Consider the following 20084-nt stretch of genomic DNA (forward strand, 5'->3'; position numbering starts at 1 on the left):
AAAAACTAAAAAAAAAAAAAATAGAAGCTAAGTAAAAAGCTAACTAAAAAATTTCCTAAAAAAGGAAATTTGGTAAGTTTGGCATGACCCGCTCTTAATGAAACCATACTGTCCAGGAATGAACACTTAATCAATGTTTCCTTTTCTAAATCTAAAGCTCACCACCCTATGGAACCTTAGAACACAGTATAGATATGCCTTATATATCTATAGGTAGAAAGGAGTTAAAATTATCTCTGCTGATAATATATGATAGTTTACTTGTTAAATTCTAGGGAATCTTTGAGGATACTGAGACAAAAACTTCAGCAAAGTCGTGGGCTATCAAGTAAATCCTCAAAAATCAACAGTATTTTCTATGTAATAACAAAACACAAGAAGCAATAATAGAAGGGAAAGTCCTATTCCAAATAACTACAATATGTACAGAAAAGACTTATATAGATTCAACTGCAAAATGCTCTTTAAAAAAATAAAGAAAACTTAAATAGCTGAAGTAATATTTAATGCTCATGGCTAGGCCATACCAACATAATAAAAATGGTAATATTACCAAAATTAATTTATACTTTTAATTCTATGCCAATCAAATTACCAAGAAGATACTTAACAGAACTTGATAAAATGATAACCAAATTTATTTGGAAAAACAAAAGATCTAGAACACCAAGGGAAATAACGAAAAGAAGGACAAAGGCATAATAGCACTTCCTGACCTCTAAAATAAAATAGCAGTTATCAAAATCATCTGGTTTGGGCTAAAAATAGAGAAACAGATCAATTGCACAGGCTAGACAACAAAGATTCAGAAATAATAGAATTCAATAATCCAATGTTTAATAAAGTAAAAAATATAAATTATCTTGGGAAAAACTCCCTTTTTGGTAAAAATTCCTGGGAAAACTGGTAAGTAGTATGGCAGAATTTAGGCTTAGACTAACAGCTCCTTATACCACAATCCACAACACATTCTAAATTGATAAATGACTTTAATGTTAATGATCAAGCTATTAAAAAAAATCAGAAGAGAAACAGATCATAACCTCACACAGCTATGGACAGGAGATTTTATTTTTAACCAAAGAAAAGATAGAGGCAATTACAACAGATGTAAAAAAAAGAAAAGATCCATTTTTTTTAAAGCACATGGATAAATACATAGGATAATGTGACAAAGCTATAATAGCGATATGAAGTGCTGCTAAGAGAACAGATGAGGAAGAGACCACTTCCAGCTCTGATGGGGGTTGGAGCAGGAGGTGTGGAGCCAAGTAAGAAAGTGTGGAACTACTGCAACCAGCCCTTCACCCCCATCTTCCATTACCTTTTTAGCATCGTCAGTTTTTCTTTAATTGATTAATTTAATTAATCTTCAATTTTTCTTTAACTGCTTCCTCTAATGGAAGATATTTTAGCAACTATATAAACTAGACTTAAAACTAAACTGAGAACCTAACCACCATTTATAATGTAGTTTTTATTGGTAAAAACGAATTCAGACTTCCAAACAATCTGTTGTTGCTGTTCAGTCATGTCTCACTCTTCCTGACCCCATTTGGGGTTTTCTTGGCAGAGATACTAGAATGGTTTGCCATTTCCTTCTCCAGCTCATTTTACAGATGAGGAAACTGAGGCAAACAGGAGTAATTTGCCCAGGGTCACATAGCTAATCGGTGTCTGAGGGCATATTTGAACTCAAGAAAATGAGTCTTCCCGACTCCAAGCCCAGTGCCCTATCCACTTAACCACCTAGCTGCCCTCTAGACAATCTAGAGACAAATTTTTGGAACAAAACATGATTGTAAATTATGGATTAAAGAAGGCCTGCTCAGACAGGTATAAGAGGTACAGAAAGGAGGCCAAATGAAGATGAACCAAAGGGGCCAAGTGTAGATGGTAATAACAACAACAGCTCACATTATGGCATTTTACAGTTTACAAGATGCTTTCCTCAGGACAACCCAGTGAGAATAAGTAACACAAGTATTATTACCCCCATTCTGTCATGAGGAAATTGAGGCCAAGAGAAACTCACATAGCCAGGTATCACCAGAGATGGAGCTCTGGACTCACAGTCCAACGTACTTCTCACTAGACCTAGACCATGCTTGGATAGTACAAGGTATTAATGTTACCACTTGGCATTCTAAAAGTACACTCGCTAAAAACCACTATAGATGGAAATATAAACCGACACCTCCAACCATTGTTGACATCAGTCATTATTTTATCTAGGCATTTTAAAAAATAAACAAGTCTCAGAATACTCATTACTACCAAAAAGAGTAGGGGGGCAGAGCCAAGATGGCAGAATAGAAGCAGGGAATTTTGTGAGCTCTGGCCACAACTACCAAAAAAAGTAATTACTGGATTTTATCTTCCTAATTAATTATCTCATAAACCAAACATCATCAGCAGGAGATTCTGTAATCCCGATGGCCAGGCCACATCACATCATCGAAGACTTTATATACTTTCTATACCTCCTTTACCTTCTCTTCTCCACTCTCTAGAAATACCTTGGAGGAGGTTCAAGACAAATCCCCTTCACAGCAAATTCTGCTCTACTCTAATTATTAAAAGAAAGGTTCTAGTGTATTATGTTTGCTTAACCTAATGAAGATCTTAAACTTTGAAATTCCCACACCTGGTGAAAAATTTCCTGTTCCATCCTACCTAACCTGCACAGAAACTGCTCACTGTGACTTCAATGAATCAAGCAAACAACAAGCATTTAAAGTGTCAATAACAGACTAGGTTCTATAAATGTTGCTGTTATAAAAAAATGCAAAAGGGAAGCTTTAGTTCCTGTCCTCAGTGAGTTTACATTCTATTAAGATGATACAACATGTTCACAGATAAGTACCTACAACAGAACTGGAAATAAAGTGAACGCCCATCAATCAGGAAATGACCACACAAACTGTGGGTTATTAGTATATGGATTATTGTGCTGTAAAAAATAAGTAAACTGATGGATACAAAGAAACCTGGGAGACTTGCATGAATTAATTCTGAATGAAGTGAATGGAACCAAGGGAACAACTGACACAACCAAAATAATGCAAAGTAATACAATTCTGAAAGATCTGAGAGCTCTGATAATTAAGATAACCAATCATGATTTCAGAAGGTTAATGCTGAAGCATATTTTCCAACTCTTGGCAGAGAGAGAAAAACAAAGAGGGAGAGAGAAGAAAAAGAAAGAAACAAAGAAAAGAAGGAAGAAAGGAACATCAATGAAATATTTTCAAATGCACAAAAGAGAGAGGTCCCACCAAGCTTGGCAGTTTGGTTACTCTTACATTTAACATACAGGACATGAAGCCTCTTGTCATCCCTGCCCACTCTGTCCAATGTTGGTACCATGGTCAGCAAAGAGGTAAGAGAGGAGGGTGGAAAGAGCACTAGGTCAGAGTCTCAAGACCTGGGCTTGGTCCATCCTAGGACAAGATGACCTCTAAAAATCCTCAAGCTCAAGACCCTGGGATCACCTATGATTTCTCTGATTCGTTCACTAGCATCTACCCTGGAATCCCTCACCTCTTTCAAGTTTACCTTCCTAGCCCTACTATTAATCTCTAGTCTTAGTAACTCCCAGGTTCCTGAAACCATGCTGATTCAATAATTCACTACCAATTCATTCTATCCAACACTAACTGAGCCTTCAATCTTCTCATTCTCCATACTGGCTGTGGCAAACTTTTCCTACAACAAACAAAACAGCTTTTCATGGCTAAATTTCTGGAGGTCACCTACAATCAAGGCCTCTACTTCTTTTTCTTTCATGAAAACCTGAATCAAATCCAGCCTCAATATTTACTAAGAAATCCTGGGCAAGTCACTTACTTTCCATCTGCCTCGGTTTCCTGAAGTGTAAAAAGGGCATAATAACAGCATCTACCTCCCAAGGTTGTTGGGATCAAATGAGATATCTGTAAAGTGCCTATTCCTCACTCTTTCTCACCTTGTCCCCATATCCAATCATTTGCCAAGTCCTGTCTATTCTACCTTGATAACAACTCTGACACTACCATCACCCTTCTGCAACAGCCTTACTCCTGGACATATTATCCAGGGATAATAGCATGCTGGCTGGGCTCCCTGCCTGAAGTTTCTCCCCATTCTAGTCCAGCCTCTACTCAATTGTCAAATCAATATTCCTAATGTACAGGTCTGACATGTCACCTCTCTTTTCAATAAACTACAATGGCTCCCTATTACCTCCAGGAGCAAATATAAAATCCTCTGTCTGGTTTTTAAAGTCCTTTTTTTAAAGCACCTGGCCCTCTCCTACCTTTGCAGCCTTCTTTCCCCTTGCTCCCCTTCATTCTGTTCCGATGACATTGGCCTCCTTGTTGCAGCTTACATGAGCCACTCCATCTCTCCACTCCCTGCATTTTTTTCAGTGCTATCTCCCATGCCTGGAATTCTCTCTTTCATTACTTCTATTTCCTGGTTTCTTTCCAGTTGCACCTAAGATTCTACCTTCTGCATGAAGCCCTTCCCAATCCCCCTCCTTTTTTTTTTTTTAAGCAATTGGGGTTAAGTAACTTGCTGGAGGTTACACAGCCAGTGTTTGTGGGTGAATGCTAAGTGTCTGAGCCCGGATTCGATCCCCTGGTCATCCCAACACTGGGGCCGGTGCTCTTACTCGCTGTGCTACCTGGCTGCCCCTAGTGCCCTCCTTCTAAAATTACCTCCAATTTATCATTTACATTGATAGATATAGCTGAGTCCTTAGTTGTGTGTGTCTATATAGCTGAGTTCTTAGTTCTTTGCAAGATAGATGTGTGTGTTTGCTGTTGTTGCTGAGTTGTATCTGATTCTTCATGACCCCATTTGAGGTTTTCTTGACAAAGATACTGAAGTGGTTTGCCATTTCCTCCTCCAGCTGACTTTACAGAAGAGGAAACTGAGGCAGTTACATGACTTGCCTAGGGTCACACAGCTGGTAGATGTCTGAAGCTGAATTTGAACTGATGAGGATGAGTCTCTCTAGGTCCATCACTCTATCCAATGAGCCACCTGGGGGAGGTAGGGGGAGTAGGTGTGCAGTTGAGAGCAGAGACTGATTTTTTTTTTAACTTTCTTTGTATCTCTAGTGTTTATTTAGCACAGGGCCTGGTGCTTAATGAATGCTCCTTTACTTGGTTTGACTTTAAAAGTCAAATAGAGAGTTTTCTTTTTGATGCTGGGAGCCTCTGAGGCCACTGGAGTTTACCAACTCTCAAGGTGACAGGGTCAGAGGCCCAATGTAGGAAAATTCCTCTGGCAGCTGGGTGGGGGTGCCTGGAGTAGGGAAAGCCCCCAGGCCAGGAGCCCCACCTGAAGGCTCTGGCAGTTCTGCAGGGCGGAGGTGGGCAACAGCACCCAACCCAGGGCGGCGGCTGCAGCAGCAGCAGCGCAGGGACACATGGAGACAGAAAGGACAGCTCTGCACAGGCTGGATGCTGGGGGTGGGAGGGCAAATCCCAGCACGACACCTGGTTCGCCAACCTGGGAGGCTGACGTTAACAGGGGAGTCAGGAGGAGGGGAAGATCTGATTTATTTGAGGGGAGCCCAAGATACGGAGCTCAGTTTAAGACGTAACTCTGAGACACCCTCCAGCTGGACCTGCCGGGAGGCAGCTGGTGTTGCGAGGCCGGAGCTCAGGAGAGAGCTTACGGTAGGCTCCAGCCATCCAACCTGCATCATATGCAAATGAGATCCATGGAGCCAATGAGAATACCAAGGGAGGCAGAGTGGGAGGAGAAGAGATGAGGGTCAGATAGGGGAGAGCCTAGAGAGACATCAGCAGCCTAGGTACCTGACCAACAAGGAGCGGTCCGGAGGGGAGAGGGGGGAGGACGCAGGGCGCGTGCGCAGAGGGCAGGGCATGCGCCCAGCGGGGCCGAGCAGCGCAGGTCAGAGCGAGCCCGGGGCCACGTGACCCGCCGGCTGCCCACCTACCACCAGACGAGCCGGCGTTACTAAGGACGCGCGCGCCTCCGCATATTACGGCCGAAGGGAGAAAGAAAACCCTCCCGTGGCTTGGGCACCGCTGGGGCAGCAGTAGCGTCCACCCCGCGACTCGAGCTCCGGCAGAGCCATCTCAAGAACCTCACTTACCGTCTATTCTGTCCCCGATATTGCACCTCCCCGTCACTGTTCGACTCAGTCGCCATCTTTGTGATTATCCTCAGCCTCCCCTCCCGCCCACGGGCCCGCCCTCCGCTCCTCCTTATTGGCTCACAATCTCAACCCTCTTGCAGGGGATTAGCTGAGGGCGGGCTGCTCCTGAACTTCCCTTCCCATTGGTCTATTCAAATAATCGACCGCCCCGCGCTAGCGTGAGGTTCGCGTCTTAACCTGCCCCGGTTCTGAGCTCTTCGGGCGCCCGCCTTGAACTTGAAGCCGGAAATGCCCATGAATATTGATAACTTTTGCTGAAGCGTACAGAATTATGTTTGGTGAGATTCCTCGCCCTCTCCCACTGCTTTTGTTCCGCCTAAATTCTTCACGAATTCCTTCCCCTGGTGTTTTATCGTTCAACACATATATTAGGCGCCTACTGTGTGCACGACTACGGCAAGTCAAAGGGGAAAAAACACATACCCCTGCCCTCAGAGAACTAGGAGGACAGAGAGACGCACATGTAAAATTATTTTCCAAAGGGACCTTTTCTGTTTTGTTTTTTTTAATCTTTGTATCACTAGAAGCTTGCACAGTGCCTGGCACATAGTAGGAACTTTAAGAAAGCTTGCTGAATGTATTTGAAAAATATGCAAGGTGAGGAAATAAAAAGAGGGCAAAGTAAGATCCAGATGAAATGCTGCAAGAAAATCCAAGACTTTTGTTAAGCTCCTACTGTGTGCAGAACACACCTAGCCGTGGGGACAGGTGCCCACAGGGGTATACTGAGTTTATATAATACCTGTATTCAAGTAACCTACAGTCTAGGCAAGAGGACAAACTATCTCAATCGGGATCACTTCCTTCTTCTCAGGGCACTTTTTAAAATTAAGGAATCTCATAGTGACTTGTACCATACCCAGAATGATACTCTGGGAATCCATTGCCTTCAGCAAGCTGCCAAACATATCCAGCACCTACTATGTGCCCAGTGCTCCGTTGGGTGTTGAAAATACAAAGAAATGCAAAAGGTGTGGAGTTTACACTCTAATGGGAAAAATAGGGTGCAAACAGACAGGATATAATCAGGAAAAACTGGAGATAATCTCAGAGAGAAGTCATTAAGGGGTATGGGAAAGGCTTTTTGCAGAAGGTGGGATTTATGTAAAAGAAGCCTGGAAGGCCAGGAGATGAGAAAGGAGAGAACTGGGCACTTGGGGGAGAGACAGTGGCAATGCAGTGTACTGGAACGTTGTAAGAAGGCTGGAAGGGGCCAGGTTATAATGAAGGGCTTTAAAAGCCAAACCGAGGATTTTATACTTGCTCCTACAGATAATAAAGAGCTACTGAAATTTATTGAATGGTCGGGGTAGAGGGTTGTGATGTGGTCAGACCTTCTCTTTAGTAGGAACATTTCTGCAGTCAAATGAAAGAAAGATGGACGGGAGTGGGGAGAGGTTATTGCAGTAACACAGATGTGAGGTAATAAGGGCTTACACCAGGATGGTGTCAGTGTCAGAGGAAAGAAGGGGGAGATGTTGCAACAAATAATAGGCCCCAACTCTCTCCCCCTCCCCACCTATTCTCCTCAGAAGGACCCTGGAACTGTTAAGGAGATATAAAGGGTGGAGGGGAGCTTCCTCCTTACCTCAATCAACTACCTTGAATTTTAAATGAGTAAACAAAATTAAATTATATTTTACTCGTTTCAAGGCGTCTATCTAAAAGCATCTTGTTGTATTTGTGTATAGGACTTCATTTTCAAGTGTAACCCCCCTTTTCTGGATGTCACTGGGCAGATATGTGAATGATAGTAAAGCATTTTCTTCCTACCTCCCAGCTACCCCTTCTTATACCAGAACAAGACAGAGGAAATATCACCCAATATGAAGACTGCAGCTGGATTTGGAAAATCCCATGGAATTTCAGAACTAGAGAGAGAAGAAGGGTAAGGGAAATTCTTACATCCAGGCCGAAGGTGGACAGAGGGGGGGAAGGTACTAATTTAGGAAAATAACTTCAACAGAGGGGGTTAGTGATGATGTACAGAGCACAGAGGACCAGAAGTTTCTTTCTTAAATTAGTGGATTGAATTGTTATTATTTGGTCATATCTGACTCTTCATGACCTGGTAGACTATACTGCCCAAGGGGTTTTCTTGGCAAATACACTAGAGTGGTTTGCCATTTCCTTCTCTGATGGATTAAGGCAAACAGAGGTTAAGTGACTTTCCCAGGGTCACACAGCTAGTAAGTGTTTGAGGTCACATTTGAACTCAGATCTTCCTGACTCCAGGCCCTATTGTTCTATCAATTGGGCCACCTAGCTGCCTCTTTAAATTAGTAGAAATCTTTTTTCTTTCCTTCCCACCTACCTCATTGGGGGGAAAAAAGAAAAACAAATTTTTTTGTTGGGTAAGGTTCTCACTCAGTTTCCTGGTAACCTCTTACAATATTGTCTTGGCTTCCTGGTCCCCTAGAACATAAAAAGGCCCACCAAAGTGGAGTTACAGCCCCTTCAACTTGGAGGGGGCATGGCCCAAAGAAATCTGTGCTTACCTCACTCATCTCCTAAACTAGAAGGGGTTAGATCTTCCCAGTTCTACCTGCTGGAGTCTACTGGGGCCCTCCTAACTACCTTTTGTTTCTCTCTTTAATTCCCACCTTCAGTTTAAGGAATCAGATTCTGCTGACCAGACAGGTTTTCCTCTGGAAAGAAGAGCCTTATCAAATTAAAGAGTATCCTTATTAAAACATCTTTTCTAGACTACAGCTAAGTAAACCCCCTTTTATTAACAGCTAAATGACCTAAGAGTGTTTCCTTTTAAAACTGAATTTAAACTAACAGGGTAGTGACCTGAGTCAGGCCTGCCTATCACATCTTCCATTCTGGTTTGATGAGAAAAAAGACTTCCTGAAGACATTTTGTGAGCCATGTATTCACAATTAATTTTATCACCTTTTCAATTCCCTAAGAGGAAAGAGAAGATTGCCTTCAGTTTGGGACCATTCACTTCCCCTCCCAGAGCCTAAAAAAGCCTAAACTGCCATCATGTAATCAATGTGACCAGAGGTGATAGGATCTTCCTAGGAGACTTCTTTGGATCCTGGGGCTGAACCATCTTCTGATTCCTGACACTGAATAATGGGGATCAAAGAGAGAAATAAAAGATAGCTAGGAGGCTCCCTATATAAAAGATAGCAGACTCCGGCAGGCACAGCTGGGAAGATCTAACTCTTTCTGGTTTAGGAGGGGAGTGAGGGGAGCATGGATTCCCTCAGACCACGCCCCCTCCACAGTTACACTTAAAGGCTGAAAAAGGCTATTACTCTTTCTCTAATCAGACTTTTTATCCTTTAATAATGCTGGCTTAATTAACTGATTTTTTCATTTCCACTTCAGCTTATCTTATTCCCCTCTCATTCATGGCAAAATAGAAGAGAAGGGGTTGGGGAGTGGAGGAAGTGGGGAATCACATCACCACATGAAGCCACAAGTCTGGGTAATAATTGTGATGCTCTTAAGTTTGGATCCCCAGAAAGCTCCACAGCTGCCTCGGAAATTCAGACTAAGCTTTCCTTCTTCCCAACCAAATACATTAATTGAGTTAGGTGTACTCATTGGCCACTTCCCTTGGTCTGCTTTTTATTTCGTAAGCTTTACTGAGGCCTTTCATTTTTTATACCACATTCATTTCCTGATATACTTCTCCCTTGAAGCAAAAGAAAATAGTTCTGCAGAACAGACTGACATCTTCAGCATTCTACACCTATAATCCCCCACCTCTTTGTTGAGAGGAGGGAAGTGTCCCTTCATTTGTTTTCCCACATCAAAAATTAATCTCAGTTCAGCTGCCTTTCAGGGTTGTTTTTGTAAAATGTAACTGCTATTTACGTAGCACTTTGCTGTCTGTATTATCTCAGTTTGACCCTCACAACAACCCTGCAAGGTTGGTGCTATTATTATTGCCACTTTACAGATGAGGAAACTGAGGCCAGAGAGAGGTTAAGCACCTTGTCCAGTCACACAATCTAGTATCTGAGACAGGATTGAACTTAGGTCTTCCTGACACTCTCTTCATGGTACCACTTAGCTGCTGTGAACATACACACAGGATTGGTCCACTAAGTTTGGAGGGGATGCTGAAGGATGCTAAGCCTATACAGGCCTCCAGGTAGCTTTCAAAGCTTGTATAAATTGTATCTCCTCCTGCTCCCCAGCCCTTGTGCATTCTCTGAATTCCAAATTTGAATTCCAATTTAGAGGCATGAATTCTCGAAAAATCTTAACATAAGAATGACTCCTATCCCCACTTGAGTGCTATTCTAACCCCCACTAGATCTTGCTTTCCTTCTCAGCTTGGCCCCAAAGAATTCACTCACTTGTCATTGAGACTAAGGAATTTATTAACAGGAAATTTAAAGTAAAAGTCAACAGGGTTAACATCCAAAGTGGCCTAAGGATCCTCAAGCCTCTTCTGGTAGAATCTGTTTCCATTCCACATCCTCTCTCTTTTCTAGCCCCTCTTCAGAGAACAAGAACAAAAGCTCTCAGAGGCCTTTACCATTTGGAACCTATGACCAAGGGCCCCTCAAGCTTGGGGCTCACAAAGTTCAGATGTGAGCTCAGGTGATGTTACCCCCACCTAGAGTTTACTCCAAATGCCCATATTTGTGGGGAACTGGGATCCCCAGTTCCTGAACAAAATTTCAAGGTAACCAAATGCATATTGGGTATTAGCCTTTATTTCATCCAACATAAAATGCAGAAGACTCTTAAGGACTCATTTGTTGTTGAGTCATTTTGCTCACATTCTAGTCTTTGTGACCCCGTTTTGGGGTTTTCTTGGCAAAGATATAGAACGGTTTGCTATTTCTATCTCCTTACAGATGAGGAAATTGAGGCAAACAGGATTAAGTGACTTGCTCAGGATCACACAGCTAATAAGTGTCCAAGACTGGATTTGGACTCATAAAGATAAGGTTTCCTGATTCTAAGCACCATGATCCATAACACTGAGCCACCTAGCGCCTAAGGACTCATAAGAGCCCACAAATAAATATAGAAAACTTATAGAGCTTTCAGAGAACTCACAGGAGTCCATTATGAAGTACTCAAAAGTTCCCCTCAGGAGGAAATGAAATTGATGTAAATAGTAGTCAGACAACCAGCATTTATTAGGCACCTAGTGTGAGCAAACACTGTGCTAAACCTTGGGGTTACAAAGAAAGGGAAAAAACAGTCCCTGCTCTCCAGGAGTTCAGTTTCTAATGAGAGAGACAACATGCAAGATAGATCTAGGATAAATTAAGAGTCATCTCAGAGGGAAAGGAAAGGTTTTTTGCAGAAGGTAGGACTTTAACTGAGACTGAAGGAAGCCAGGGAAGCAAAGAGACCCAGATAAGGAGGAAAGAGTGTGCCAGGTATGAGAGAGTAGCAGAATCACTCAGAGCTGGGAGATGGGAGTGTTATGTGTCAGGAACAGCTGGGAGTCCAAGTGTCCCTGGATCATAAGCTATGTATAAGGAGGGGAGTAAGATATAAGAAGACTGGAAAGGTAGGAAGGAAAGAGGTTACAAAGAGTTTTAAAAGTCAAATGAGGGTTGTTTTTTTTTTTTGTTTGGGAGTTTGGGGGGGGGTTAATTTGGTGCTGGAGATAATGAGAAGTCACTGACTTTAGTGAACAGGGAGGGGTAGGATGGAGGATGATATGGTCAGACCTTCAATTTATTTAGAAATAGCAATTTGTCAGCAGGTTAGAGAATAGATTGGAGATATCTGGGGCTATTCTAATGGTCTAGGCATGAGGTGATGAGGACCCAAACCAAGGTAGTAGTAGAGTCAGAGGAGAAGAGGGGAACTAAATGAGACAAGTTGCAAAAGAAAATAACGCCCAGGTTGTGAGCCTAGCTAGGTGAATAATACTGGAAAGGTTCAGAAGAATGAAAACTTTGAGGGGAAAGATGATTTAGGTTTTAGACATGTTGAGCTAAAGATTTAGTCTATGGGATGTCCAGTTTGAGATGTCTAATTGATAGCTGGAGAAGTATGACTAGCGGCTCTGGAGAAAAGTTGGGGCTAAACAAGTAAATCTGAGATTCATCTGCGGATAAATGAAAAGTGAACCCATGGGAGCTGATGGGATCACCAAGTAAAATAACATAGAGAAAGAAGAGAAGAGAGCCCTGTACAGAGCCCTGGGGAATCCCCAGTTAGCAGATGTGACCCGAGCTAAGATCCAACAAATGAGAAGGAGCAGTCAGACAGGTAAAAGAACCAAGAGACAGCAATGTCACAAAAACCTAGGGAGAAGAGAATGCCAAGGAGTAGTGTGTGACCTACGGTGTTAAAATGAGAAGTCAAGAAGAATGAAGACTGAGAAAAGGCCGTTAGATTTGGCAATTAAGAGATTACTAGTGACTTTGGAGAGAGAAGTTTCATTTCAAAGAGTTAAGAAGAGAAATGAATTCGGAATGGCCAGCAGGCAACACTAATAATTGGGTGAATCCTTGCCTCTCTACCAGGGTCCTATACGTATAGTGCCCCTGTGGTTTGGTCTGCTATAAACCACACATTAGGGCCTGCTGGAGAGATAACCCTCTTCCTAGTGGGCCTATGCTGTATGTAACAGAGAGGGGTGGGAAGGACAGTAAGGTTCCTATCTCTTACACCTGTCATGCTGTGACTTGAAATCTCCTTGCTGCTCTTCTGGCCCTATGGCCAGAAATATGTGGAGGTTCTTTCTCCAATAGACACACTGTTCAGAATTTGATCTAAGGGTTACTGTCTGTCATAGAAATCCCCAAGGCTAGCTGTTACTACCCAAGAAATCTAACTCTTTGGACTAGAATATTAGATTCTAGAATTATGCTGTCTAGGAAATCAAGATTTTCCATCCTCAATACAAAATATTAGGGTACAGAAAAATAGCCTACAAACTCTGTTGTCAGACCATATAGACAAACATATTTGTGAGGCAGCCAGATGATTCAATGGATAGCCCACTGGACTAGAGTCAGGAAGACATGAGTTCAAATTCAGCCCCAGATACTTACTAACTGTATGACCCTGGGCAAGTCACCTCACTTCTGTCTGCATCAGTTCCCTCATCTGTAAAATGAGATAAATAATAACGCCTACCTCCCAGGGTTGTTGTAAGGATAAAGAAATAATGTTTGTAAAGTATTTTGCAAACCATAAAACCTTATATAGATGCTAGGTATTGTTATTATTAATTGGATTCTTCCATGGATTCTTCCAGACTCTTTTTTAAAATTGCTTTTATTTTGAACTTGACAAACATGACCATTCTAGTATTCAAAGAACAGAAGAGGCTTTTTTTCCATTACACAGTTTGCTTTTTCAATGTATATCAAATTTAATACAAAAGTAACAAAACTACTGAGCTTGTCTGTGTCCCCATCTGAAGAATCCACTTCTTCCTATTAAACTCTTGTTCCTTCATCACTCTACTGGCTGCTGCTATCCCTTGGATTTGAAAAAAAAATCCTCTTTTGTGTCTCCATCCTCTGACACGCTCAGGAAATTATATGTGACTAACATACAGGTATCATTTGTACTTCAGCCCCAGGCAGTCAATAACCATTCCTTGACAGAGGAGACTTTACAGGCTTCTGGTAGCCCGAGAAACCATGTCCATGCCTCTTTGCTAAAAGAGGAGAGAAGGGACAAACAGATTTGTCAGGCCAGCAGAAAGGGTGCAGCTTCTCTAACAAGAATTTGCATTCCCCCTGAATCCTAACCAACCAAAATTATCTTGGTGGTAGCCCCATTCCCTGAAACCCAATCAAGGTACCAGAGGGTGTGCTTATGCTCTTAATGGGGAGATGCCCATCAAACATCCCAAAACCTCATTTCTAGTCCCACTCAGCAAGCTGATTTGGGAAATTCCCCTGATCAACCCCTTTACATGTAGAGGAGTACCATCAGAATTCTCAGTCTTAAAAACCAAAGAGAAAGGAGAGAAATAGTTATCCCATATAGCTCACACAGTCTCCCTTCATGACCTCAACCCATGGCATCACTAATAAAAAAGCTGCAACTCAACTCCTACCAGGACATCGTGGGTGTGAGGGTTCACCACTTCAACAGTCTAGCATCGGGGAAGCCACCTAGCCCTAAGAACCCACATGGCATTGTCTGAGTTTTTTCTTGATATGAAGCAGACTCATGCCAAAAGTTAGAGTAAGAAAGATCCAAAGCCCTATGTCTCACCCTTTTTAAAAGTTCTGCCAGAACACAGCCGGAGAATGACCTCTGACAGCTGCCTTTTATGGTATGCCTTCTCCAGAAAGTCCACCATCATGTTTCTGTTTTCTCATTGGCTCATTTAAAATCTATAAAATGAAACAGAAGGTAAAGAGACACTGAGTGGCATTCAAATTTTTCATTTGCCTTATAATCATTACATGTATTGTTCTCCTCAATCTGTGTACTTTGTCCTACATCAGTTCATCCAAGTCTTCCCATATTTTTGAAATTCCTTCATATTTGTCATTTTGAACACATCAGAGTGGGCAGGTAGGTGGTACAGTGGATAAAGTACCTGGCCTGGAGTCAGGAAGACCTGAGTTCAAATCCAGCCTCAGAGACTTACTAGCTGTGTGACTCCGGACAAGTCACTTAACCCTGTTTGCCTCAGTTTCCTCATTTGTAAAACAAGTTGGAGAAGGAAATAATGAACCACTCTGGTATCTTTATCAAGAAAACCCTCAAAAAAGGTCATGAAAAGTCAGAATTAAAAATGACAACAACAAACAATGCATTAGACTAATTTTTATTGAGCAAGGGGAAAGAATAAAAATATTTTTTACTGTATTGACTTCACTTACAGAAATTAATCATAAACCAACATTACACCCTAAGACAGGTGTAATGAATGCTGTGTTTCCCAGTACAAATAATAGACTCTGATTAAGACAGTCATGGTAAGCTGCACCTGTATGAAGTAGATGGTTGGTGCTATAGAACAGACTGGATGGAAAATCAAGACAGAAAGGGTTTCAGTAGCATGAAGGGAGAAAAAGATGGGACTAGTCTGAGTTTGGCACATGCTGATACTTCCTAGGTCACCAGGTCAAGGGACATGCAACTTGTACAGAAAGGGATAGAATTTTATAAATATAAAAAATAAAATTTTTACAATCCATCTAGAAAAATACCTTACTAAATAATAAAAATAGAACCAACCAAACCATAAAACAAAATTACTCCTATGCTAAGAATCCTAATCAGAAGGAAAAAATAGATATTTGCTATTTCCAGAGACAGTCAATCCTACAGAAACGGATTTGTTCTGAAGTTCAGGGACTTCTTGGATGGTTGTAAAGGTACCTGGGAACAGGCTATAGCTCTTGGGAAAGGTATGACATTTGCTTCACGGTAGGACTTTAATGTGATAAGACTATTTCCCTCTGGAACTGAGAAAGCAGTCTTTGGCTCTTTAGGAAAAATGGTGGTTCTTTCTGTCAGTCACCTCCACCCTATTCTTGGCACTTTCCTCTATCACTCAGTTTCTTAGTGGGCCCTGTTTCCACTACGGATGCTAGAGTCTCCTCCTCAATTACAGAAGTCCCTAGGAAAGCCACTGCAACTGTAAAGGGATCTGATGCTGATGAGAAGAAAGCTACCTCCAATGCTAAAGAGTACATGGCCTTCTTCTACAGCTCAGGCATAGACAAAGCAGTTAGAGAGCTAAGAGGGAAGGGCTTTAGGCCAAGAGTCTCCAAACTGAGAGCTAGGACTCCCTTAGGGGAGCAGGAGGAAGAGGGAGAGTCCATGGCCTAAACCCATCGTGTGGGTAAAGATCAAGCCAAGGATGGGAAGATAGGTTGGATCTCACTCTTTCCATGGTAGCCAATTATAGAGCTTTTCTACAAAACAACCACACCCACATTTATCCAATACTACTCTGACCCTTCTTCCCCCATTCTGAGCCAAGTGTAAGCAGCCTCCTCAGGGTAGCTGTAACCTAACTATTAGAGGCAAAGATATGCTGGTAAAAGTTTAACCACAGACTGCAGTGGTGGGGTAGGGGGGAGAGGGGGCAGAAGCAGCCAGATACATTTTTAAGTTTAACCTGCATTATTAATATTTTCTCCATCCATTTCTTTTTTTCCTTTTTTTGGAGGCGGAAAGGCAGGGCAATTGGGGTTAAGTGACTTGCCCAAGGTCACATGGCTAGTAAGTGTTAAATGTCTGAGGTCAAATTTGAACTCAGGTCCTCCTGACTCCAGGGCTGGTGCTCTACTTACTGTGCCACTTAGCCGCCCCCTCCATCCATTTCTTAAATCTAAATAATCAACAAAACAATAAGTGAAGCCCTGATTTTGCTGTTTTCTGAGGTGTACATGCCCACCCTGAAAATTTTACAATCTGCTCTCCCAAGCTGGCTCCACAATATCCCTACAAGAAATGACAGCAGCCAATGTGTAGGTGCCACTGGGAAAATGTACACTACACCCCCTTTCCAGGAAACCCATCCAGTGACCCCGAGATCACCATATGATTGTAACCAGTGAGTAAGAAGAGCTCTGCTTCCATGCTTCTGAACAATAGAGACTCACAGGATGAGAAGGCATGGACAGGTTTCCATAGATCATACAATCTCATTACATTGTCTTTCTTCCCAACCCCAAATTCCCGTCTTCCAGATTTCCCTTCTTCTCACCCAGATTCAAAACCTTAATTCCATCTCCCACTTGGCGCTCTCATTTGACCCACACATCTGATGTGGCTAAACACCCAAAGTTGATAAATTTATTGGTGCCTCCGCACACCTCACACATATTCCCTCCTCTAGATTGAGAGGGACTTATATCACCTCTTTCCCAGACTACTGAAGTAACCTCCTAATTGGTTTCCGTGCCTCATGGCTCTCTCCTTTCCAATCCATCCTCTACACAACTGCCCCAGTGATTTTATTAAAGTGCAGGTGTTACCATGTCACTACCCTGCTGGACAACCTCCAGAGACAATATTCTAAGATCAAACATCACCTTCATCTCATCCTTTTTAAAGGATGTGTAAATTTTATAATATAAATTATTAGTATATCAGTATATTTATATAATTTATAAATAAGCAAATACTTTAGGTGTCCCTAAAGTCTGGACACATAGGAAATCTCATTAACTATGCATATTTTCAAGAAATGAATGATATTTTCAACATTTCGTTTAATTAGCATACATTTTAGCCATGACAATTTCATATGGAATAAAAGCTTTCATTAGCTATTGGGGACTATTTTCCATATTAATGAGATTAATTAAATTAATTAATGAGATCTCCTATGTGTCTCCTCCTATGTCTTCCTATGAAATCTCATTTATGCTAATTAAATAAAATGTTGTTGAAAATCTCATTCATTTCATTTCTTGAAAATATTCATAGTTAATGAGATTAACTATGTGTCCAGACTTTAGGGACAACCTGTACACAGGGGAACGTGATCACACATTTTTTACTGATTGGATATATAATCACAAAAGTTTAGAAACCACAGCTTTAGGTTAATTTTACATTTTGTTTATGTTTATTTTTGTTTTTTTAATTCAATTTTATTTTAATTTCAGATTCTCATTCTTTCCTCCCCACCTCTACCCTCCCCCATTAAGAAAACAAGAAAGGGGTGGCTAGGTGGCACAGTGAATAGAGCACCAGGCCCTGGAGTCAGGATGTTCAATTCAACCTCAGACACTTAACACTTACTAGCTGTATGACCTTAGGCAAGTCACTCAACCCCAATTGCCCTGCCTTCCCCCCTCCAAAAAGCAAAAACAAACAAGAAAAACAAAATTCCTGTTACAAAAATATATAGTCAAGCAAACCAAAGTCAATCAAGCAATAAACATTTATTAAGCACCTACTATATGTCAGGCATCAAGCTAGGTGCTGGACTCTGGCATGGGCAATGTTCCAAAATGTAGACACATGTCAGTTGATCTAGGTTACTTTTTTTGGGGAGGAGGGAAGGCAGGGCAATTGGAGTTAAATGACTTGCCCCAAGTCCCATAGCTAGTAAGTGTTAAGTGTCTGAGGTCGAATTTGAACTCAGGTCCTCCTAACTCCTGGGCAGGTACCACCTAGCTGCCCCACTTTAGGTTGCTTTTAAAGAGACTTTTCTCCTTCCTCCCCATCCACCAGAACATTTAAAAAATGCATCTTAATAGACTATATCATGGTTTCTAGGGGCAACATAAAGTGTATTCTTCACATATCTATTATTTCATGTTCTCCTCACAGAAATATTCTGAGGCAGGAAGGACACTCATTAGTCCCTTTGGCAACTGGGGACAAGGAAACAGGAACAGAGACACTGAGTGGCTTGCTGCAGGTCATACAACTAGGGAGAGCAGTGCTAGACTGCAGTAAACTGGCTCCAATCATTTGCCATTTAAACAAGAATGCAAAACACCCAACAAAAGAGAAGCAACCTGGTCCGTTGGAAAGAAGTAGGGTGAGGGGACAGATAGGTGGCGCAATGAATAGAGCACCAGTCCTGGAGTCAAGAGGATCTGAGTTCAAATCCAACCTCAAACACTTGACACACTTAACCTCACTGCCCTGCTCTCCCTTCTCCAAAAAAAGTAGGGAGAGCTAAGTTCTAGATCTTTTCTGCCACTGGTTCCAGCTGTGTGGCCACAGACAAGCCACTTATCCTCTCTAAGCCTCAATTTCCTCATCTGTAAAATGGAGATAATAATAGTTGCTTTGCTCACTTCCCAGGACTGTTGTGAAGATCAAATGAAACATTATTTTGGTGATCCTACAATAAAAAGCACTTTATAACCATAAAGTCTTATGGAAATGCAAGCTATCATTATCCTCATTAAAGACAAGCGTTTTGAGATTCTTTTCCCTGCTTCCTCTTTGAGAGGTTGAAGCCTGTGTTGTACCTGCTGCTAAGGTGCTCTCCAGCAACATACTGAAAGCTGTAAACCCCTGGTTTCCTTGAATGTAATGGCAGAGTCAGATGCTCCCAGAAATCCCGCCTTGCCCCTCATAGTTTCAGGAATGACTATTATATAAACTGCAGTCCTTTAATACACTTATGTCAGATCTGTTCCATCTCTAGTGAACTACTGCTCACCACTGACTCACTACCAGCTAACAGGAGGCACCTTCCCTGGAAGAAATGAGCCTTTAACAGTTTTCTTTGGTCTGTGCCTATGGTGAACTTACCACTGATTCTATCTTAATGGCTTGATTTGGCAGCTTTGGGCTTCTTTTCAAGGCAACTATCCCAACAAACACTCCATCCATCTAGAATTCTCTCAGGTTCCTTGGAGAATAGTGAGGACCTAACACTTGCCTTCAAGGAGTTTACAATATACTTGGGGAGTTGTTATTAAATCGTTTCAGTCATGTCTAAATCTTCACCACCCCATTTGGGGTTTTTACAGTGAAGGAAAATCAGAAAGAGCATTGGATTTGGAGTCAAAGGTTCAAATCCCAGTTTTGCTTCTTGGGACCTGTGTAACCTTGGGCAAGACACTTTGACTGTGGTTCTCAGTTTCCTTATCTGTGTGATGAGTGATCTCTAAGGCCCTTTCAGTTCTGTAGTCTATCAGCTCAAGATGAACAAACATGAAACCATTACAATTATAATCACATTTCTATAGTACTTTGTGAAAAAAAAAATTTCCTTACAGCAACCATAAGAAGAGGTAGGGTTGGTTTTATTGATCCTATTTCACAGATGATAAAACTGAGGCTCAGAGAAGTTAATTAATTAACTTCATAGAATTGGAAGGGAGCTCAGATGCCATTAGTTCAACCTGTCCTTGAATAAGAATCCCTTCTACCACATATACAAGTAGTCCAGTTTTTGGTTAGGGACTCTAGACTTAGATAACTCTGTCAGTAAGTTTTTCCTGGGCATATACCCCAATTCTAAATTTATTTCTTTGTAACTTCTACGCATTGCTCCTAGTTTTGTCTTCTG

The 20084-nt window shown here is 41.7% G+C and overlaps 1 protein-coding gene across 1 annotated transcript in view; it reads right to left on the bottom strand.

Moving 5' to 3' along the window:
• Positions 1–6243, bottom strand: part of ARHGAP19 (Rho GTPase activating protein 19) — a 54625-nt gene extending 48382 nt beyond the window's left edge. Inside the window, exon 1 of the mRNA XM_069067123.1 lies at positions 6113–6243. Coding sequence (XP_068923224.1) covers positions 6113–6168 — 56 coding nt within the window. The 5' untranslated portion in view covers positions 6169–6243. The remainder of the gene's footprint in view (positions 1–6112) is intronic.
• Positions 6244–20084: the final 13841 nt, after the last annotated feature.

This window comes from Petaurus breviceps, unplaced genomic scaffold, assembly GCF_028583685.1.
Source record: "Petaurus breviceps papuanus isolate PSGF00001 unplaced genomic scaffold, PetGlider_PUasm1.0 90740, whole genome shotgun sequence".
Taxonomy (NCBI): domain Eukaryota; kingdom Metazoa; phylum Chordata; class Mammalia; order Diprotodontia; family Petauridae; genus Petaurus; species Petaurus breviceps.